The 24,080-nt window shown below is 37.5% G+C and overlaps 1 protein-coding gene across 9 annotated transcripts in view; it reads left to right on the forward strand.

Moving 5' to 3' along the window:
• Window positions 1–24,080, forward strand: part of MCF2 (MCF.2 cell line derived transforming sequence) — a 125,444-nt gene that overhangs the window by 95,643 nt on the left and 5,721 nt on the right. For 7 of the 9 annotated variants that reach the window (XM_044936775.2, XM_044936774.2, XM_044936773.2 and 4 more), the window contains 10 exons: window positions 1,870–1,962; window positions 2,684–2,809; window positions 3,496–3,717; window positions 10,286–10,378; window positions 13,261–13,339; window positions 13,889–13,952; window positions 17,485–17,594; window positions 19,148–19,257; window positions 22,141–22,253; window positions 23,156–23,256. In XM_044936775.2, coding sequence (XP_044792710.2) covers window positions 1,870–1,962; window positions 2,684–2,809; window positions 3,496–3,717; window positions 10,286–10,378; window positions 13,261–13,339; window positions 13,889–13,952; window positions 17,485–17,594; window positions 19,148–19,257; window positions 22,141–22,253; window positions 23,156–23,256 — 1,111 coding nt within the window. Of the gene's footprint in view, window positions 1–1,869; window positions 1,963–2,683; window positions 2,810–3,495; window positions 3,718–10,285; window positions 10,379–13,260; window positions 13,340–13,888; window positions 13,953–17,484; window positions 17,595–19,147; window positions 19,258–20,611; window positions 21,934–22,140; window positions 22,254–23,155; window positions 23,257–24,080 lie in introns of those variants that run through there. The other 2 variants (XM_025276193.3, XM_025276195.3) reach the window with 2 other exon arrangements.

A 24,080-nucleotide genomic window follows, 5' to 3' on the forward strand; every position in this document is an offset into this window, starting at 1 on the left:
ATATAATCTGTGGGTTTTGATTATTTATTTATTTATTTTTCCTCCCAGTTATGTTGCCCTCTGAGATTCCAAGACTCGCAATAGACCTGCTGGTGAGAGTGTTTCCTGGTGTTTGGAAACTTCTTTCTTTTTTAAGATTCCCTTCCTGGGACGGATCTCCGTCCCTAACTCTTTTGTCTCTCTTTTTATCTTTTATATTTTGTCCTACCTCCTTTCGAAGACAATGGGCTGCCTTTCTGGGTGCCTAATGTCCTTTGCCAACAAAGGTTCATCTAGTCAAGGCTATGGTTTTTCCTGTGGTCATGTATGGATTTGAAAGTTGGACTGTGAAGAAGGCTGAGCGCTGAAGAATTGATGCTTTTGAACTGTGGTGTTAGAGAAGACTCTTGAGAGTCCCTTGGACTGCAAGGAGATCCAACCAGTCCATTCTAAAGGAGATCAGCCCTGGGATTTCTTTGGAAGGAATGATGCTAAAGCTGAAATTCCAGTACTTTGGCCACCTCATTCGAAGAGTTGACTCATTGGAAAAGACTCTGATGCTGGGAGGGATTGGGGGCAAGAGAAGGGGATGACAGAGGATGAGATGGCTGGGTGGCATCACTGACTCGATGGACGTGAGTCTGAGTGAACTCCGGGAGTTGGTGATAGACAGGGAGGCCTGGCGTGCTGCAATTCATGGGGTCGCAAAGAGTTGGACATGACTGAGCGACTGATCTGATCTGATCTGGTCTGAATGTCCTCTGCCAGCATTCAGAAGTTGTTTTGTGGAATTTGCTCAGCATTCAAATGTTTTGTTGATGAATTTGTGTTCGAGAAACTGGTCTCCCCATCCTATTCCTCTGCCATCTTACGACTGCCCCTTAAACAAGCATTTAAAATTACTTCTTATACAACCATCTTTTTTTTAAACCCCACCTTCATCTCCAACTTTCAGAGGAGGAAGGCATTCTTGGAGGAGGGGGAAAGGTGTTCTTGAATATAAATTGAGTTATTCCTTGGGTTTGTCCTTTGCCAGTTTCCAAATTTTGTAGATGTTTTCCCCTCTCTCAGCTTGTAACTTTAGGTTTTGCCTTGTAAAAATGTTTCCATCGTGTTAGTTGTATTTCATGAGTGAGAAGAGCCAAATACATGTATCAGTTCACCATTTTTAACCATAAATTGATTATTGAATTAGATGTATTGAATTTTACCCATATATAGAGGAGGGTCCTAGATCTTACATAGGTATATCCTCTCCCATTCCCTTTGTGTTCTGCACTTCCTATATGCACATTTCATCCCAAATAGCTTCATTTTGCCCTAAATATGGGCTCTACAATGTTCCCAGGACCCAGAGTCATGACTCCTATATTTATAGTGGCAGCAAGCCAGTAATCAGATGAAATATAGCACTAGTTGATAAGGGCTATATTTTTCTTGTGACATTTAGGAAACTCTTCTCATACCCAGTCTGATTTATATTCAGTGCAACCTATTTCTTTTCTGGGTCTTGTCCTGTGGAACTGAGCCTTTTGTTAATTTTCTTGGATACTCAGAAGAACTTTCTGGTCATGTTAACCTAGGATCATCATTCATTGCTTTCTGACTTTTTAAGCATTCCACATGATTGTGAATTTATACATAATTTTTTTTGGTCTTTGAAATTTGGGTATTTTCTTTCTCTCCAATCCTTGAAATAATGTTCACTGTAGTTTTCCAGATATACTGCCTCTTAAAATTTTCGTACCATATAGGACAGCGATCTTTCTGGTAAATTTTCCTTGAGATGTAAGAAACATCCATGCATTGGGTCTCATCAGTGAACATTTGGCATTTTCATAGGCAAAATGTCTTAATTTAAACTTATTAATAATTCTATTTTAATGACAGGAATGTCAAAGAAAATTAAAACACAGACTTGGTCTAGATTCCTATTTACTGAAACCAGTGCAACGTATCACTAAATACCAGTTACTGTTGAAGGTAATTATATGAAGCATTTCTTTCTTTCTTTACTTACTTTTTTGGGTCAGATGTAGCAAAGCCATTAAAAAGGAAGCACTAGAAATAGGTAGGCTCCCTGACTGGGAGGGCTAGATATAGCAGTAGAATCTATGCTTTTAGCTGTTTGTGTCCATACAAGTTACACTGATACATGGACAAGATTGACTGCAGAAGGTTTACTGTTGTTAAGTGGAACTAAACAAATACTTCTTACAGTTTTGAGACTGTATTTCCTATGAGCCTTCTCAGTGAAAAATAAAGATAGCATATCCCTGAGTAATGTGAAAGGATTCCTAAAATGTCATGTTAGGTATAAATACAACATTGTTTTAAAATGTCTTTTCACAATGTTCTATGGTGTATGCATGGTGAATAAAATTAATTGCTCTACATGGAGGACCAAAAAGATGTGTAATTGTTTTAAAAACGAATCTCTAGTGTGTCCTAATAGCTATTGTTTGCCAGTTTTGAATGTTCTTTACTTTCTACTGTTTAGTCACTATTCCATTTCTTCCCCAGTTTTGACATTGTTATTAAATATAGTATTAATGTGACAAATAGCATGTGAAAGAAAGTACTCAAAAAAGTGCCATTATCTTTGGATTCCTCCTTGAAAGCATGTTAGCAAAAAATATATTCATTTTCTCCAGCTATTAATATCTGCCTAATATTAAGTTTAACTCTTGACTTCTAATTACAGGAGCTATTAAAATATAGCAAAGACTGTGTCGGAGCTGTAGAATTAAAGGAGGCACTTGACACAATGCTGGATTTACTGAAGTCAGTTAATGACTTAATGCATCAGACTGCAATAAATGGCTATATCGTAAGTAGATCTTCATGATTGTTGCAGTTTTACAGGGTAAGCATGTTAACATCTCTTTCTTCCTCTCCTGGAACAACTGAGAAATAAGACGTGAGAGGCAGACAAATGAAGGATCTAAATGTCAGCATTATTACTTATGATGCTAAGTGGAAAATTGGCTTCAGATCAGCAGCCAGATGGATTTACGACATTCCCCTTGTACCTAACAAGGCCTACCCCCAAGTGCAGACCTTGGGAGATCCCACGTGATGGGATATTTGGGTCTATTCTAAGGAGACATATGGTCTCAGAAGTGCTCTTTGCCCAGGTCCAAGATAGAGAGATGAAAGAAAGAGATCAAATCTTTAGGAGTTAGCTCCACCCCGTGGGAAAACTTGGACTGGAAGAGCTCACTTGCCAATCAGGACTGAGGAAGCCATGGGGAGAGTTGGCCCAGCTGAAATACCTCCACATGGAGACATGAAGCCAGGGAAAAGGAGGTTTCTTCTATCTCCCAGTCCCACAGTCATTTTGTAACTGGCTGACACATGGCATGTTTTCATGTGAAAAGTTATGATGAATGAAACTTTTAAAACTATAAATTATGCTTCAGGGTTTAGTAGCTCAAGCTAAACACTGTAATGATGCTGTCAGAGATCAGAATGCCCTTCTGCCCTGTACTAATGAGCTGAGGTTTTCTGTTCCAGGGAAACTTAAATGAGCTGGGCAAGATGATAATGCAGGGTGCGTTCAGTGTTTGGATGGGACACAAGAAAGGTACTACAAAGATGAAGGATTTTGCTAGATTCAAACCAATGCAGCGGCACCTTTTCCTGTACGAAAAAGCCGTCATATTTTGTAAAAGGCGTGTTGAAAGTGGAGAAGGCAGTGATCGATACCCATCATACAGTTTTAAGCACTGTTTGAAAGTAAGACCTTTTGAATTGTATAATGTAATAGTTCCTCGTGTATGCATATACTGTATTCAAATTTGTGTACTTTTTCAGTTCAGATGACTGTGTTTTATACTTTAGTCACACACATTTGTATATTTTTTCTAAACAAAATCTTTTGTTTTAAACTGAAGTATAATTGGCCTATAACATTATATTTGTTTCAGGTATATAGTGTAATGAGTCAATATTTGTACATATTGTGAAATGATCGCCACAAATAACATCCATCACCACACAGTTAAAAACATTTTTTTTCTTGTGATAACTTTTAAGATCTGCTCTCTTAGCAAGTTTCAAATATGAAGTACAGTATTATTAATCATGGTCACCATAGTTACCGTGCTATACATTACATCCCTGGGGTTTATTTATTTTACAACTGGAAGTTTGTACCCTTTGACCCCCTTCTCTACTCATTTCTCAAGCTCTCACCCATGAAACCTTAAGTAGGAGTCATATAGAGATGTCAGGTGAAGCAGAACTTGTCTGCCTGAAGTGAGAGCCAGAAAGGGCAGAATGTAACCTTCTCTTCCTCTCTCACTTCAGTCCCAGGCATTCCTCAAGGGGGCACCCTACTGTCCTGCCTGGTGCAGTTTGAAATTACAGGAAGAGACCCAGGCTCCCCCATTTGCCCTGTCTTACCAATGACACCAGGTGGAGTTCTTGGTCTTGGTAGCAAGGACTTTTTATCATACAGGAGAGTCAAAGAGGAAAGAGTTTTTTCCTTTTTTTTTTTTTTCAATGTAATTAAAAAATGGATCACTTTTTTTGTTGTTGTTTTTCTTGGCCTCGCCACTCAGCTTAGTTCCCCAACCAGGGATTGAATCTGTGGCCCCCTTGCACTGGAAGCACAGAGTCTTAACCACTGGACTACCAGATCACTTTTATGTCTAGCATATTCCCATCATATTCCTCCTCCATCCCTTCTCTTCCTGGGTGTTCCAGAGCCACCTATTGCTGAATCTTGCCCACACCTGTCCTGTCTGATCCTTAGAAATTGCTTTCTTCTCTCCCATAACCCAAACCACCATTATGTCCTACAGTTAGTTTGGTATTCAAATGAGAGCAGTATTGTGTGAGGAAGTTATTGGCAATTCAGTGCCAGTCCCAGCTGGTTTTGACATTTGAGAAGAGGAACTTCCAATCCACAGGAGTCTGTAATTGGAAAATTTGATTTTTTTCACACCTAATTAATTTTATCTTTCAAGTTCTATATTGTAAAAGCAATATAGCATTTGTTAAAGAAAATTTGGGGACTTCCATGATGGTGCAGTGGTTAAGACTCTGAGCTCCCACCGGGAGGGGCAGAGGTTTGATCCCTGGTCAAGGAAGATACTGCATGTTGTGCAGCATGACCAAAGAAAAGAAAAGAAAAGAAAATTTGGAAAATGGAGAAAATTATTACCCTCAACTTCCCAGCCACTATCATTTTGGCTATTTCTCATGAGCCTGTTGTTTCTTGGTTGTTAGCAAGTTGAGAATTGATGAGATATCCAGCAGTGGTAATAAAGAGGATGGGTCATATGTCCTGAGCAGGCATGAGGGCTTTGTGTCAGGAGGCCCCCTGAGAAGCAGACCCTGCTTTTGATTCTTCCCAGATGCCAACAACTGTATACTGTTCCTGACGGAATTCCTAACCACAGTTAGGTCTCTGACCTTTTCCTATGGTCTACTTTCCCTGCTGAACCCACAGCGATGGCTCTTCAAAACTCTCACTGTTTTCCTAACAAATGCCCTGTTGCTCTTTTGATATTAGCCACCCATCTCCAAGCCCCTAAAATCTCCAAGGGTCTTTTATGTCTCTAATAAACTTTGGTTGAGAATCAAGAGTTTGTAATCGACATCAAACAGGGTTCAGGTTTCCTGCTATCTGTATGTCTATTCCCCGGGAAGGTACTTTATCTTCATAGACTAGTTGGACCCAAATCCATTTGATTCACTTTTTATTTGTAGAGTGACCTAGTTACTACCTAATGGACTATTTCTGGCTTGTATTGATTTTTCTTTTTTTACTTTTCTCTCTCTCTCTTTTTTGCTTTTAATTTATCACAAATTGGACACACTAACAGAGTAGTTTAGTATTTCTAAAGTATATCAGAGTGAGGATGGATTGGTATGTGGTAACCAGTTCATGAGAATGCAAACAACAGTGGTTACCATGGAAACAGAGGGTGGATAGATGCAAGAAACATTTCCATGGCAGGTAAACAGGAAGTCTTGTTGACTTACTAGATACAGAAAATAAATAATACCTGACATTGGAAGGAAAAAATCAGCCTGTTTTTTCTTTGATTCCACAGTAACACCTAGTGTCCTTAATAAAAGACATTAGTCACTGATGCCTGCAAGGATTGAGACCAGCATTATTAGGAAAATGGTGATGTTGCTCACAGAGAAAGATCGAAATTAAGCTATTTCTTATAAGCCTCACTATGCTTACTTCCTCTTGCTTACATGAGGTTCTGGAATTAAATAACTGCTGGTAGGAGTAGTCAGTGTGTTACATAAGAGTTTGGATTCCTGGTTTCAGAATCTTCCCCTTGGTAGAGAGGATCAATGTGGAAGCACTTTCAAGGAACTGTTGCCTTGACTTCATCTTATCAAGCTGGAATTTCATGGCCTGACAGCTGTATGATGACTGCGTGCTATATTTTAAGTTGACAGCTCCTGTGCAAAGGAAAGGCCCTAAAGTACACACACAGTCAAATGGAGACATTCGAGTTCTTCAGATTCCTCAGTTCATGCGTTTATTATTTTCATCTATGTTTTTAAGTTTAACAAATATATGTGTCATGCTGTTTTGCTAGGAGCTGTTTAAATGTTATCAATGTTAATTCATTTAATCTACATAGCAACTTTATATGAAGTAGGAATTATTATAAACCCCATTTGAGGATAGGCAAGCCAAGTTCCAGAGAGGTGAATATTTCATCCAAGGGCATAGATTCACACCCAGGCAGATGGCCTCGAACTCCATGATCATAACACCTGCACCATGCTGGCAGGTCTTGTTCTTGCTTGTTTATTTCATTCCTTTATTCCTGTTTATCTCTATCCTCTGCACTTAATCTCCTCTCTACCCCTGTAGCAAACATTCTAATTTATTTGATGTACATCCTTCAGTTTGTGTGTTCTTTTTAAATACATATTAATGTTCTGTGCCCATTTAGTTTTTTTAATATAAATTTATTAATTTTAATTGGAGGCTAGTTACTTTACAATATTGTATTGGTTTTGCCATACATCAATATGAATCCACAACAGGTGTACACATGTTCCCCATCCTGAACCCCCCTCCCACCTCCCTCCCCATACCATCCCTCTAGGTCATCCCAGTGCACCAGCCCCGAGCATCCTGTATCATGTATCGAACCTGGACTGGCGATTCGTTTCACATATGATATTATACATGTTTCAATGCCATTCTCCCAAATCATCCCACCCTTGCCCTCTCCCACAGAGTCCAAAAGACTGTTCTATACATCTGTGTCTCTTTTGCTGTCTCGTACACAGGGTTATTGTTACTATTTTTCTAAATTCCATATATATGCGTTAGTATACTGTATTGGTGTTTTTCTTTCTGGCTTACTTCACTCTATATAATATGCTCCAGTTTCATCCACCTCATTAGAACTGATTCAAATGTATTCTTTTTAATGGCTGAGTAATACTCCATTGTGTATATGTAGCACAGCTTTCTTATCCATTCGTCTGCTGATGGACATCTAGGTTGCTTCCATGTCCTGGCTATTATAAACAGTGCTGCGATGAACATTGGGGTACACGTGTCTCTTTCCCTTCTGGTTTCCTCAGTGTGTATGCCCAGCAGTGGGATTGCTGGATCATAAGGCAGTTCTATTTCCAGTTTTTTAAGGAATCTCCACACTGTTCTCCATAGTGGCTGGACTAGTTTGCATTCCCACCAACAGTGTAAGAGGGTTCCCTTTTCTCCACACCCTCTCCAGCATTTATTGCCAATTTTTATAAATTGTATTCTGATATAATCCTCATTTTCTTTCTTTTTTGATCCCAGAAACTGTTTTCAAGATACAGTTATGTTACTGTTTTATACCCAATACCTTGCTTGTAATTGCCTCATGGCAGTTCAGCCTTGCTGCATTTTTTGTTTTGTTAATATGAAGATAAATTTTTAAATAATACTAACTCAAGAGGTAACTATTATGTATCCCAGATACATAAATATAAGTCTTAAAATATGTAGTTATTGGTTATAATCCCAGAGTTCTTGACCCACTGGGAGACTTTTTAGCAAGGTAGTTGACATCATTGTACTGCCCTGAAGACAGAAAATTAGTTTAAAAGTTGGGGCCCTGAGTACTTGATGCAGCAAGATGTCTTCAGATAAAACGCTTTGTAGTAAAGAAAATAAATTCACAGCTGTCAGAAATCATCAATGAAAATGTGAAGGATGAGGCAGAGATCACAGTTATGGTATAACTATAGAATCAGCTTTGTTCTTTTGTTTTATATATATATATTATTTATTACATAGTGTATCATATGACTGATAGTTAGAACTTTAACTCTGCCTCTATTCTTAAAAATCTTTCAATAAAATCTTTATATTTTATTATTTGAGAAAATATGTACAATCCATGAATTACAAATAGATTGTATTACAGTGGATCATTTGTAGTGAATTGCTTAGAACTAAGAAGGCAATGGCACCCCACTCCAGTACTCTTGCCTGGAAAATCCCATGGACGGAGGAGCCTGGTAGGCTGCAGTCCATGGGGTCGCTAGGAGTCGGACACGACTGAACGACTTCACTTTGACTCTTCACTTTCATGCATTGGAGGAGGAAATGGCAACCCACTCCAGTGTTCTTGCCTGGAGAATCCCATGGACAGAGGAGCCTGGTGGGCTGCCATCTATGGGGTCGCACAGAGTCGGACACGACTGAAGCGACTTAGCAGCAGCAGCAGCAAGAACAATATCGGAGAAGGAAATGTCAGCCCATTCCAGTATTCTTGCCTGGGAAATGCCATGGACAGAGGAGCCTGGCATGCTACAGTCCATAGGGTCGCAAAAGAGTTGGGCACAACTTATCTACTAAACAACAAGAGCAAGAACAATATAGTTTGATAGAGATAATTGTTAGATTTCCAGAGTAACTCAAAAGATTTATTTAATCTATAATGCTGTGCTCTATGTAGGCAGTGAAAAATAGCAAAACTGTTGCTATTCAAATAAGGAGAAGCTGAGAAAGCAAACTCATACATAAAAAAAACTCATCTTGTTATCTAAGCCTTTAATGCATGCTATATAATCCTTCTATCAACTCTATGAAATAGGTACTCTTCCTATTTTATAGTCAACACAAGTTCAGAATGATTAAGCAACTTGCACCAAGACACTTAGCTAGCTCATGGGCTTTCCATCTTATCATGCTGTTAGGACAAAACCATGTATTGAAACAAAATCAGTTTAAATAGAGCTTGAATATGAGATTATTATTTATCTTAAAACCTGATGTTTGAACAAAAGTAGTTTAGTTAGAGTGGTTGAGTAGGAATATAAAGATGATTTTTGATCATTCTGAAAGTAACTTCTGAGTACATTCAGGGTAGATATCACAGGCTTTTTCATTTCTAAGTATAATCCCTTTTCTTTTTCTTGGTATGGGGATCTCACTAAGCACTGCTCTTAATGCTTATCAGCTCTAATTAGGATCATTTGGGACACATGTAAATGGAACAGAGTGTGAGATATTCCTTTAGATAATTAGGCAAGAATTGAAAGAAAAGAAGGCAGAAGGAGACTAAAAGAGAATGTGTACAAGGGAGTGAAATTGCTCAAAATGGAATTAACCAAGCTACTAGCAGCACAGGATAAAAGAAAATGGAAAAGTTTGTGCTTTGCACAATCATGTGAAAGAGAAGAAAAACTATGGTAAGGAAGGATTATTGCATGTCAAAGTTTCCCTGGCTACAAGAAGACATCACTCTCCCATGACAGATTATTTTCCAGAGAGGCTGAGAGATTGGTGGAAATAGAGGGGATTTTTGTGTAGCTAATTGGTTCCTGCCTGACCTGTAAATTAGATGTCTATAACATGTAGGATTTCTATAGACATAAGTAATAATTTATGAGATTAACTTATCTGGCCTATGATTATTAAAAATAAACAATTTAAATTAGTTTTGGATGACCTTGTTCACTGATATTTAACTACTTTTACTTCTGTGTTTGACACAATTCGTTTTTATAGTGTACTGTTAATTTATAACAGAAATCAATCTTAGGTGGACTACTTGGATGTTCAAATTTATAACAATTTGTTTCAGTCACTGGAATGGAGCATGTAGTCTGTACTATAAGTGCATAGTTCAGTGAAACCATATAAATACTCAGGTCTGTGATTGAATTCATCATTTCATATTTTTTTAATGTAAAAGTATATTTTGCACAAATGAGAAATTCTGTTTCATTTAGAATATGATGGGTATGATGGGAATAGATTTAATGTAACTTCATTTTCAGAATAAAATGCTCATAAAAATCATGACATATATTGTAGATGGATGAACTTGGAATCACTGAATATGTAAAAGGAGATAACCGCAAGTTTGAAATCTGGAATGCTGGAAAGGAAGAAGTTTATATTGTCCAGGTTGGTCATTTAAGAATTGTTCTAGAAACTCTACCTGCCTTAAGATACAAAAGTCTGAATTTGCAAACAAAAATAATTTTGGTTACATTACAGAAATTCTCAGTCCTTTCCTGTAGTTCACCTAAATATTATTTGATAATTATTCTTTGTGATACAGTTAAACATGTTATCAGTTAGCAAATTTTCTTTGATTCTTTTATTTAAGTATAGTTGGTGTACAATATTATATGTTATAGGTATACAATATAGTGATTCATAATTTTTAAAGATTATTTTCCATTTATAGTTATTATAAAATATTGGATATAGTCCCCAAGTGATTCAATAAATCCTTGTAGTTTATTTTATACCTAATAGTTTATAGCTCTTAATTCCCTACCTGCACATTGCCTCTCTACACTTCCCTCTCCCAACTGGTAACCACTAGTTTGTTCTCTGTATCTGTGAATCTGCTTCTTTTTTGTTATATTCACTAGTTTGTTTTATTTTTTGGATTACACATACAAGTGATATCATACACATGATATCAATCATATTTGTCTTTCTCTGACTTATCTCACTTGATATAATATCCTCCAAGTCCATCCTATTGTTGAAAAATGGCAAAATTTCATTCCTCTTTATGACTGAGTAGTATTCCATTGTGTGTGTGTGTGTATATATATATATATATACTGCCTTTTAAATCCATTGATCTGTTGATGCACACTTAGGTTACTTCTGTTGGCAAAAGTTTTTTTAACTTGAGATGTGTCTGTGATGCTTTCTATGGCTTTAAGTTTTCACTGCTACATCAGGAGACTTATGAATAAAAGCTGAAAGCCAAGAGCTTGGCTGGTGCTTTTCTGTCCCCATCAAATTTCTAGAGTTACAGATTTATAACAGTGCTGAGTTCCTCTTGTGCTCAGCATTCAGAGAGGACCTGATTATGAGACAAGGTGATATGATGGTTCAGATCAGGTCATTGTTTCTAAAGAATGTGGTTAAAGCCCTGGCCACACATGCTATAACGTTCAACCTGTATCAGGGAAGAGGAGAGAAATTAGAACATTTTAAGAGCCATTTCAAAAGTATTTGTATCATGACTTGTTACCTGTTGACAATGCTTGATGTTTTTTATTTGTTTTAACTCTGTCTTCAGTCAGTTCAGTTCAGTCGCTCAGTCGTGTCTGATTCTTTGCGACCCCATGAATCGCAGCACGCCAGGCCTCCCTGTCCATCACCAACTCCCAGAGTTCACTCAAACTCATGTCCATCGAGTCAGTGATGCCATCCAGCCATCTCATCCTTTGTCGTCCCCTTCTCCTCCTGCCCCCAATCCCTCCCAGCATCAGAGTCTTTTCCAATGAGTTAGCTCTTCGCATGAGGTGGCCAAAGTATTGGAGTTTCAGCTTTAGCATCAGTCCTTGCAAAGAACACCCAGGACAGATCTCCTTTAGGATGGACTGGTTGGATCTCCTTGCAGTCCAAGGGACTCTCAAGAGTCTTCTCCAACACCACAGTTCAAAAGCATAAATTCTTTGGTGCTCAGCTTTCTTCACAGTCCAACTCTCACATTCATACATGACCACTGGAAAAACCATAGCCTTGACTAGACGGACCTTTGTTGGCAAAGTAATGTCTCTGCTTTTGAATATGCTATCTAGATTGGTCATAACTTTCCTTCCAAAGAGTAAGTGTCTTTTAATTTCATGGCTGCAATCACCATCTGCAGTGATTTTGGAGCCCCCCAAAAATAAAGTCTGACACTGTTTCCACTGTTTTCCCATCTATTTCCCATGAAGTGATGGGACCAAATGCCATGATCTTCGTTTTCTGAATGTTGAGCTTTAAGCCAACTTTTTCACTCGCTTCTTTCACTTTCATCAAGAGGCTTTTTAGTTCCTCTTCACTTTCTGCCATAAGGGTGGTGTTATCTGCATATCTGAGGTTATTGATATTTCTCCTGGCAATCTTGATTCCAACTTGTGCTTCTTCCAGCCCAGTGTTTCTCATGATGTACTCTGCATATAAGTTAAATAAGCAGGGTGACAATATACAGATAATTCATAAAAATATATGCTCTTGGCTTGATTTAGATGTAAGATTTTTCTTATGTATTAACAAACTTATCTTGTAAGTAAGGGGAGGATATTTAAGGAGGCTTTCATGCTGTCATCAGTTATGAAGATAACTATGCAAGCAATTGTTTTTAAATTTTTTTGGCTGCACTACGGTGTGGTATGTCGAATCTTAGTTTCTGAACCAGAGATCAAACCCAGGCCCTTAGCAGTGAAAGCATCAAGTCCTAACCCAATAGTCCACCAGGGAATTCTGTGCAATAGATTGTCTTTTCAGAAACAATAGAGCCTGTTTTGTTTTACTAAAATTAAACATGAAAACGTTTATATATTTTTAAAACCCTGCTACACAGAAAAGAATAAGTGAGATTTATATTTCATATTTCTCTAAGCATTGGGCTTCCCTGATGGCTCAGCTGGTAAAGAATCCACCTGCAATGTGGGAAACCTGGGTTCGATCCCTGGGTTGGGAAGATCCCCTGGAGAAGGGAATGGCTACCCACTCCAGTATTCTTGCCTGGAGAATTCCATGGACTGTATAGTCCATGGGGTTGTAAAGATTCAGACATGGCTGAGTAACTTTCACTTTTCACTAAGCATTACTATTGAAGGGCAGTTTCAAATTAGTCTTGACTATTATTTCATCTAATCTGATGGCTGTTTATTTGCTTCTTGGAAGTTTAAGAATCAAAATGTTAGGGTAAGAATATGATAGTTCAGGATATAGATTATGTTTAATATAATAATGACCTTTGTTTTATTATAAAGCATCCTTTTAAAAAGGAAACATGTCTTCTCCTCCCTCATTTTTTAAATCTTAAGGCTTCGAATATAGATATGAAGATGATGTGGTTAAAAGAAATCAGAAATATTTTGTTGAAGCAACAGGAACTTTTGACAGGTAAATTCAAGCATGCATTCTCTAGAACGGGAAGTATAAGAACAGTTCAGTGTCTCAGATTTGTGATAATTTTTACAAGGAATGGGGCTGATATTTACTTTCTACTATTTATAATTAAACTCATTAGTAGGAGATCAAGATTCAGGGAGCTGTTTGAATTATTTCAGAAAATGAATTTTGCAGTAGAAGATGAGCTCTAATGCCTGGGAAGCAGTTTTGCAGTGATAAAGCAATCTGAATGTGTTAATTCTAAGTCCTTCCCATGAGGCAGCTCTGTGTGGGAACTCAGTAATCAGTATCTAGTAATGTTGGCCTAAGAGGGGTGCTAGTTATAAACTTGAATGTCTTGAATAAAATACAGCATGGTTTGATCCTTTTCTATATTACGAATTCAGACTGGCCTTCCCTCTGGCTGTTTTAAGTCTGTGAAGGTGAACTAGAATGGGATTGAGGTGTGTGTGTATGCACATGTGAAGGTTATTGGTCCTCAAGGAAGTAAGAAGCATGGCTTCCAAATGATGCTTATATAAGCTTTGTTTTATTTCACAGTTAAGAAACGAGAACAGCATAATCAGTTAACAGAGCAGAATCATTTTTCTTCTCAGCAGAATGAGTAAGTGATTCTTCTTTAAGAAATATCACTCTTCCAATCTTCTGTTTTCTGTGTGTAACATGAAACAATGTAATTAAACTATCAGACAAAAATTACGTACTCTTTCAGCAATATCTCATCAAATTCTATAAACACATCATTTTCTGGGTTCTGTCCTTGGGCATGGAGCCTGAAAATCCTTAATAATTATCCCATTGTTTCTCTGATGTTAAGGAAAATAATAGTTTGGACTAATTTTTTTAAATAAAATTATAAATGCTTTGTTCTCCTGGGGGGAGTTACATGTAGGCTGCTAGCAAAAGCAGTTACGCTCATGGCTTTCTCTTTAAAAATTTTCTGGACACCTTCAATCTGATTGGAGAAATAGGAATATAAGAATGATGAAGTACTGGCAGCTGATACTGACCCATAGCTTTGTGGTCCCTTGACAGAGACCACATGCTGGTGACTTGGCCTCTCTGTGTAGTTAGAGAAGAGGTATGGCTCCTGGGTGGCAGGGGCGGGGAGGAGGGATTATGCCTGGACACAGTCACAAAGTCTTTGAGGAAGGTAGCAGTTTTAAATGATAGCTATGCCGCTGGTTTAGAGATTTGGCCTTGTATTCTGCCTCTAGGAATCCTAGAAGTTGGAGTTTCCATAGAACATTTGCATATATGCCGAAAGCCTTGGCACAGATATTCACCATGCAGCATCTGCATGATGTAGGGATCATTGAAAGACTTATTCAAAATACTTTTTCAATGGTACAAATGAACTTATTTACAAAGTGGAAATAGAGTTAGAGATGTAGAAAACAATCTTGTGTTTACCGGGGGGAAAGAAAGGAAGGATAAATTGGGAGATTGGAATTGACATATACACATTACTATATATAAAATAGATAACTAACAAGGACTTACTGTATAGCACAGGTCAATAGTAAGTAATGACCTATATGGGAAAAGAGTCTAAAAAAGAGTGAATATTTGTATATATATGTCTGATTCACTATGCTGTACAGCAGAAAGTAACACAACATTGTAAATCAATTATACTTCAGTAAGAAAATTTTTTAAAATGCTCTTTTTCTCTTTGTTGCACATCATCTTTCACAGGTAGCTAAGATCAGGTGATAAATCAAGTATGTTGATTTATCTGAGGCTTTAGGAGAACCATTTTTTAAAATTTATTTATTTTAATTGGAGGCTAATTACTCTACAATATTGTAGTGGTTATTGCCATACATTGACATGAATCAGCCATGGGTGTACATGTGTTCCCCATCCTGAACCCCCCTCTCACATCCCTCCCCATCCCATCCCTCTGGGTCATCCCAGTGTACCAGCCCTGAGCACCCTGTCTCATGCATCGAACCTGGACCAGAGATCTGTTTCACATATGATGATACACATGTTTCAGTGCAATTCTCTCAGATCATCCCACCCTCGCCTTCTCCCACAGAGTCCAGAAGACTGTTCTATACATCTGTGTCTCTTTTGCTGTCTCACATATAGAGTTATCATTACCATCTTTCTATCCATATATATGCATTAGTATACTGTATTGGTGTTTTTCTTTCTGGCTTACTTCACTCTATATAATAGGCTCCAGTTTCATCCACCTCATTAGAACTGATTCAAATGTATTATTCTTTTTAATGGCTGAGTAATACTCCATTGTGTATATGTAGCACAGCTTTCTTATCCATTCGTCTGCTGATGGACATCTAGGTTGCTTCCATGTCCTGGCTATTATAAACAGTGCTGTGATGAACATTGGGGTACACGTGTCTCTTTCCCTTCTGGTTTCCTCAGTGTGTATGCCCAGCAGTGGGATTGCTGGATCATAAGGCAGTTCTATTTCCAGTTTTTTAAGGAATCTCCACACTGTTCTCCATAGTGGCTGGACTAGTTTGCATTCCCACCAACAGTGTAAGAGGGTTCCCTTTTCTCCACACCTTCTCTAGCATTTATTGTTTGTAGACTTTTGGATCACAGCCATTCTGACTGGCATGAGATGGTACCTCATTGTGGTTTTGATTTGCATTTAAGAGAACCATTTTAAAATCACAGTGGAAGTCTTTATTTTCCAGGGTTTACAGTACTCAATATTTTGTCATATATTCTAGAAGTCTTTACATTTCAGACAGTACTGACTCTATAGTAGCTGATTCACCTCAACAGTATTAATCAGATTAAGGTTTTAATCATCATTCATATATACCTTATATATGTATAAGTATATATATGTACATATATATAAGTATATATACATATAATGTGTGTGTGTGTGTATATATATATATATATATATACCTAAATCATTAAAGTTAAAAGTTCATAGAACAATAGTGATTTTTTGTTGTTCTTTATATTTTTTCCAACTTATGGAGTTATGGTTGACAATTAAAATTGTATACATTTAAAGAGTACAATTTGATGATTTGATATTGTGTGATTGCATGCATGCTCAGTTGTGTCCAACTCTTTGCAACCCCATGGACTATAGCCCACCAGGCTTCTCTGTACATTGAATTCTCTAGGCAAGAATACTGGAGTGGGTTGCCATTTCCTCCTCCAGGGCATCTTCCCAGCCCACGGATTAAACCTGTGTCTCCTGGGTCTTCCCCTTTGGCATGTGGATTCTTTTCCACTAGTGCCACCTGGGAAGCCTATGATTTTATTTACATATATGTGTGTGTGTGTGTGTGTATATATATATATATATATATATATATGTATATGTGTGTATATATATATGTATATGTGTGTGTGTATATATATATATATATATATATGTAGTGAAATAATCACCACAGTCAAACTGATTAACATATCCATCACCTTACATAGTTATCCTTTCCTGTGTCTGTAGTGAGAACATTTAGGATATACCTCCTAGCAAATTTTGGGTATACAATATAATATACAACAGGAATTTTATATAATATACCTGCCTTGGGTTCAGAAGGGAATCTTTTTTTTCCATGCTGGCTTTGATCCTAGGATATAAGCTTCTGTATATTATGAGCTATTATCACACAGACTTAAATACAGGGGAAAATCAGCTCTGCTTGAATGGATTCTTAGATTATATTCTTTTTTTTTTACAATTTATTTATTTTTGACTCTGCTGGGTCTTTGTTGCTCTGCAGGCTTTTCTCTAGTTGCAGTGATCAAGGGCTACTCTCTAGTTGCACAGGTTTCTCATTGTGGTGGCTTCTCTTGCTGTGGAGTATGCGCTCTAGGGCATGCAGACTTCAGTAGTTGCAGCACATGGGCTCAGTAGTTGGGGCTCCCAGGCTGTAAAGCACAACAAGTTCAGTAGTTGTGGTGCACAGGCTTAGTTGGTCTGAGGCATGTGGGATCTTCCCAGACCAGGGATCAAACCCAAGTCTTCTGCCTTGGCACATGGATTCTTTACCACTGAGCCACTAGGGAAGCCCCTAGATTATGTTCTTAACACATGGTATCAATGGAAGAAATACCATTTTAAATTTCTTATTACTCTTAGACTGTAAGAAAGCTCACTTTTTACATATTTACTGTTTCAGAGGGCAACACAGAGCTTTTACAGGTGCTGAGGAACCTGAGTTGGGACATATCAGCACTATGGTGGAGGTCGGTGAGTCCATCACATCAGTTCAGGCAGAAGCAAATACAGGTATGTGTAATGGTTATCCGAAGGGAGGATTCATGGTTGTGCAAATTGTTTTCTCTCATTGTTATTTTGAGAAATCTTTCCCTCTATTCACTTTATACTGAAGAAAATAGAGTTAACCCATTTTTAGAAAGCTCTTCTGTCTTGTATATATATGCAAGTTTCCCTGGTGGGCACTGCCGAGCCGTCTGTGTGTGGTCTGTGGGCCGCTGTGGTCCGTGGACTAGTAGCATCAGCATCACCTGGAAACTTGTCAGGAAGGCAGGTACTTTGGCTCCATCCTGGGCCTTCTGAATCAGAAACTCGAGGAGTGAGACCCAGCCAGCTGTGATATCACAAATTCTCCATGTGATTCTTTCTGGCACCTGCTTAAGTTTGGAAGCCCCTCCTACACAGGATACAGAGGTGAATAGAACACATATACTGCATCAAGGGAGGCACTTGTGACTCACTATAGGTTTAATGAATAGAGAAGGGTTATATACAACTGGAATATTTTCTTTTCTTTTGCAAATTTGGTCATTTAAAGGGATTTAAAACAATTTGTTTACTTCAACGAACATAACAGCCTGATTGCCAGGAATCTTACAGTACTCTGGGCATATAGTCTAACTGAGATACACTCAGCTGCTATCCCAATAAAGCTAGGACTGTAGAAAGATAATGCAACAAGCAATGAAAATCCAACTTGAGAGTGTGATAACAGGGAAGTAAAAGGTGCTTCAGAGGCATCCAAGAGGGTCACATTAACAATCCGGCATCAACAGAATAGACTTCTATGAAGAAATGGCTAACGGAGTGCCTGATTCTCAGTGCTTAAACATGATGGTCCTCAATCTGGAAGACTTCTCTACTAGCTGAGGAGAAACAGGAACAACAGCCTTGCTCAGCTTCAGCTCCATTTACAGGTCACTTCCCTCAGGTCATCTATACTGTGGCCCCCTGAACCGTCAGGAGAGAGACTAGTATCACTGCTTTCATTCTACAGATGAGGAAACCAGGTCAGAGAAAGTTGACATGGCTTGTTCAAGGTTACATTCACAGTTTAGTGTGGCCAAGATGACATTCTGTTACTTCTTCGCCCCATCCAAGTGCTTCATTCATATCAGTTCAATGCATGCTATTAATTATTTTATTAATTAAGCATCTCTTACAGGCAGGTTCTTATGAGACACACAGTGTGTAACACATGGTCCTTGCATAATAAAAGAGATAAGTCCAAAATAACCATATTACCAGGTAGAATGTTACAAGTGTTATTAAAGCGGAACCAGGAAGAATGCTATAGAAAGAATTTTTGAAAGAGATGACCTTTCTGTAATAAGGAGTATAATAACTTGCACCAAGCCCAACATGAAACCATCCTAAAAAGTTAAAGAAGTGTAGATGTTTCTGAAATATCAGAAATTCTAAACTAGTATAACCCAATTGGAAGTTTTGTTACAAAAGATATTATTCTTGGACCATTGAAGTGTATAGCCTTGATTATTACAATTCGTTTTACTTCTCTCCTTGTGGTGTACCAGTAACTGCCATCCTGCATGATTTTCTTACAGTTTGGACTGAGATGTCATCACCTGCAAAAGTCTCTGATGAACCTGAGAAATGGTCCAGTAACTATTTCTACACCTCTTATGATGGCCATGAAGAAGAAAGACCTCTAATGGTTAGTAATGACATATTAAGATAAATAAATAAAAACTCTTCAAGCAGTTTTATTGATGAAATAGATTAGGCACATAGGGGCAGTCTTTTGTCAGTGTCCTTGAGGTTATTAGAGGTGTTCCAAGGCCAAAAGACTTGAAATAAGTCTTACCGTGAACATTCAGTAAGCACTTCTTTCTGTGAGAACTTGTTTGAGCCATACATTTAGCCCCTACTGAAGTTAATGAGATAGTCAATCATTCCAAGTCTTACATCATGACCAATTTTATCTTCAGTTTTATTTTATTTTCAATCTGGGCATGTGAGATAAAATCAGAGCACAACAGGAAGTTCAGGTATACTTAGAATAGATTCCAGATTAGATATAGGAAATAAATATGACACATTTAAAAACTATTTAATTTCATCTGGGGAATATATTTTAGTAGGCTGTCAAAAAACATGCTAATGCTATGAATCTTAGCATATTCAAGCAAGGGAACACCCCATAAAAATAAAGGCTGCTTTAGGGTAAAAGTAAATGTTTTCTAGAAGAATTAGTTTTTGGTGTTATTAGGCTCCTAGTGGGTTATCCCAAGGAGTTAGGACTGTTTAGGATAAATCTCCAGTTTTCTGAAGTCACCAGTGTAGAGGGTAGGAATATTGCTTTTGTAGTGGACTGTTCCTTGGTGCTTTTCAGAGGAATACATTCAGTTGGGCAGTTCTGGTCTCAAAGCTCCATAGCATTGATGCTGGAATGCTTTCTTTAAAAAAGCAACAGAATATTTTTTCCATCAATAATATAATGACCACAATTCATATTTGTATGGTCGTTTACAGTTGACAAAATGATTTCACACTGAATATTCATAGTCTTAGTGAGAAAAAGGGCAGGGTTTATTCCCTCCAACTGACAGGAGGAGACCAAGGCCCAGAGCTGGTAAGAGATTTGTCCAGAGTTCATTGTGTAGACCAGTAGTGCTCAAACTTTTTAGTGAATTTGCATTTTTCAAACAAAAAAGAATGTGGTGAGAAGGGTAGCATGTGAAATATTTTTGCAACCAAAATAAATGAAGACATAAAGGACTTACCTGATGGTCCAGGGGCTAGGACTTTGTGCTTCCACTGCAGTGGCACAGGTTTGATCCTTGATTAGGGAACTAAGGTCTCTCAAGCTGCATGGTGCAACCAAAAAAAATTTTTTTTGCAAATCTATTTAACATCTGACTTCAGAAAAGACAGCTGGATTCTCGTACTGGCATTTGCATTCAGTCTGTTGTGCTATCACACATTTGGTGACCTCTTGAAAATGCCTTAGTAGACTTGTGAGAGGATGAGAATGAAAAAGGCAAATAATAGAACTTTGACTCTTGCAGGCCCTGGGAACCCCCCAACCTTGAGAATCACTGAAAAGAACTTTCATTTCCTGAAGTAACATTATCTGAGGACAGGAGGGATCATTGTTCAGATGGGAGCAACAAGTCAGGGGAAGCTGGGTGGGGTTTCAATGTTTGCTGTAAATGATGCTCTATGAAGGGATGGTCAAGAACTGAGAAAGCTTTCACTAAGCATTTTTCCAGCTATCATGTCTGAACATAAAGCAAATATGCAAAATTAAAGAATGCTTTCATCTTAGGGGACGGGAATGGAGAAAAGCCTAATAGCTCTTCTCCTTTCTCCCATGAATTCCCTGACTTGTGCTACTAAGGAAAATAGATACAAAGATAATACGGTGCATTCCACACCCCTCAATAAAATAACACCCAAACTAAATAGCAAAGCGAGTTGGAATGAGCTATCTTTTAGCCTCACTTTATCAAGTCAAAACCAAGAAATAATGGGTGCTCCTTCCCTTGGAGAAGCCCGAGTCGGAGATGGCTGTCCTGTTTTAATGAAGCTACTCTCTTAGTAGCTCTTTCCTGCCTGCTTCTCAGCCCATTTGATAAAAATACTGCTCAAAAGACTTTCAGCCCAAGTGATGTGGATAATATTTTCAGGTTAATTCTTTTGGATGTGCAAAGGCTCGATACCGCATAATTCTTTCTTTCCTTTTTTTAAACCTTTTAAATTGTATCTTATATTTAATTGGAGGATAATTACAGTATTGTGAATGGTTTCTGCCATATATAGACAACTTTCCTTTTATATTAAAAAAGCATTTTTAATTATGGTACTCTTTTTCTATAAAATCATATATCCAATGTCTAAGATACTGTGCTGGAAAAACTCACATCTCAGAATACATTTGGACTCGATTATTATTTCTTCTCTGTCTACCTTGTAACCAAATGCAATCTGTGTGCCTTGGATTATTTAGCTTATTAATGAATCAAGTTAACATTCTAGCTGCAAAATGATTAAGGCCAAGTAAAGCACAGCATTATGGTTTAATATGCTTTTATTGGACTAAACTTTTGCGCCCATGATTTTTACCTGTGCAAAATGATATGAAGCACAGAAATCCTTTTGGGGACATTTGTAAATCTTTGTTCAGGGCCATTGCCTATTTTATGTGCCAAGATAATTGTTTTTTATGAGAGTAATTTACAAATAACAGTATTTAAATATTATTTTCATGCTTTTTTCTGGATTTATGTTTATTATTCATGTAACTTAAATCAGTCGGGCTTTGTTATTTTCTGTGTCGTTCACACTGTAATTCTCTTCTCACAAATAAAAATGAATTCTTCAGGTTAAATAAACACATGTTCTGCTGGTTTTTTTTTGTTTTTTGTTTTTTTTGCTATCGCAAACTGTTTGATGTTTGTTTGTTCCTACAAAGCTGCTGCAGCTAGCCACATTTGCCATCGAGGGAAGAGCAAAGTCTTTATGTCACAGAACATGCAGTTATGCAAGTAGTTTTGCATTCAAATTTGTAATGTCATTTTTCAAAACAACCTTACAGTCTCCAGGCAAATATAAAGCCCTAGCAGATTGCAGGAAGAGAGGCTCAGAAGACCTCCTGATTAGAAATGGAGATGTCATTCAGCTTCTCCATGAGGATGCTGAGGGTCGATGGTAGGTGCATTTTCCATGGCTATGTTAACCTCCCCCTGGGGCACACAGATCTCTAATCAGATGTTCTGCTTTACTTGTATCTTTGTTATACAGTCTCAAGAAGCAGAAATATCACATTTCTTATCAGTGTTTCAATTTCATTGCTTCAGCCATGCTTATATAGCTCACTGAAAGGAATGTTAACCTTTGGTGAGTGAAGAATGCTTTGAAAGAATGATATGCTTTGAGTCTGCATGCTCTTTTGTGGTTTACCTTTGACTCAGATGTTTCAGCTGATATACTGGGCTTTGTAACAGCTACAAATCACATTACATTAGGTCAAGTCATTCATTCATTCATCACATGTTTAAATGCCCACTATGTGCCAGGGACCATGTTCACTATTCTACAGCATAGCTGCACTTTGCTTTATTAGTTCAAATACTGACTTTTTAGTCTTATCATTCTGTCCTCATTCATCTGACTTTATACAGCACTCATTGCAAACATGCTTCTGCCAAATATACTGTTTAATTACAGAGAACCCAAAGCAGGAAGGAAATAGTGTTTGGGAGAGGACTGAATTAAACTTCCATAAAGCTTTTGGAAATTTTATATAAAATAATTTTTCCTTCATTGTATCAATAACTTTAACTGAAATGCTACATTGACTGTGTACTCTGACCCTAAAGGTGGAAGACTGTACACATGAGAGTGAATTAATGATGGATCAATAACGTAATAGCCTCTTTTGTTAGTAATCTAAGTCCTATGTAGATTACTCAAAGGACTCAAGCATAGTGTCATGAAGTTCTTTGAATCCGTACAATAGTTTTGTGAAAATTTGGGCCTCAATGCATTGTATATGTCAATTTTATTACCTTCTACTACCATTATTGGCTACTAATTCACTTATTATTTAGGTTGGTGAAAAATCTAAACAGAAGAAAAGAAGGTCTGATTCCAGGGAACAGTTTGCAGATTTTAATCGGTGACTATAGGTTTCGGAATGCCAAAGGTACAGGTATAATATGAACTGGATTGTATGCTATTTGTTTAAAGCCTAAAAATGTTACAGCTCCACCAAGTGTAATTGGCATAGGATAAGAACCTCTCTGCACTTTTAAATAAGCTGCAAGTTGACTTATTAATAATTTCTTCTTTTAATAGTTTTAAATTAATGAATAGAGATGTTTTAAACATGTCGAACTTTTCCCTACAAAATTGATAGGTTTGAAAGGAAAGTTCATATATAGTGCAGCCTTGTAAGAGATCCTTCAGAACTAAATATTGATGATATACTTTTAAGGATCCAGCCTTACTATCCAAGAATGCTTTGCCAGTGTGTTTTTACTCAGTTCTAAGAACGTATTCTTTCCTTATGGTAGGTTTCTACTGCACTTGTGTATTCATGAACACACATACACAAACACACTCTGTTCTGTGCCCGACTTAATGTGTGAAGATACTATGAAGCAATGAGAATGTTCCTTTCTATTAACCATTAGTTAATGGTTAAAAACCATTTGTTAACAACCATTGGTTAACAACCATTAGCACTTGAAATTTCTGTATACAAACCAATATTCTTATAACATTTTCACCTGCTACTCAGCTATTTATACAAAGGCAGCACAAAAAACCCAGACTTGTTTGTGAACAAGATTATTATTATATGTACATATTTCTTTGAATTGCTAGTTTTGGACTTGTATTTGAATTCTAGGTGATATTATCTTGTGTTTAAATGAATCTAACAGGCCAGGAGTAACTTATTTGATTCCAAATTTCATTTATGGCGTGAAACAAAACCTAAGTGTGATAGGATTCACTATAAATATTGGGTCA

This window comes from Bubalus bubalis, chromosome X (genome assembly GCF_019923935.1).
Source record: "Bubalus bubalis isolate 160015118507 breed Murrah chromosome X, NDDB_SH_1, whole genome shotgun sequence".
In the NCBI taxonomy this organism is placed as follows: Eukaryota; Metazoa; Chordata; class Mammalia; order Artiodactyla; family Bovidae; genus Bubalus; species Bubalus bubalis.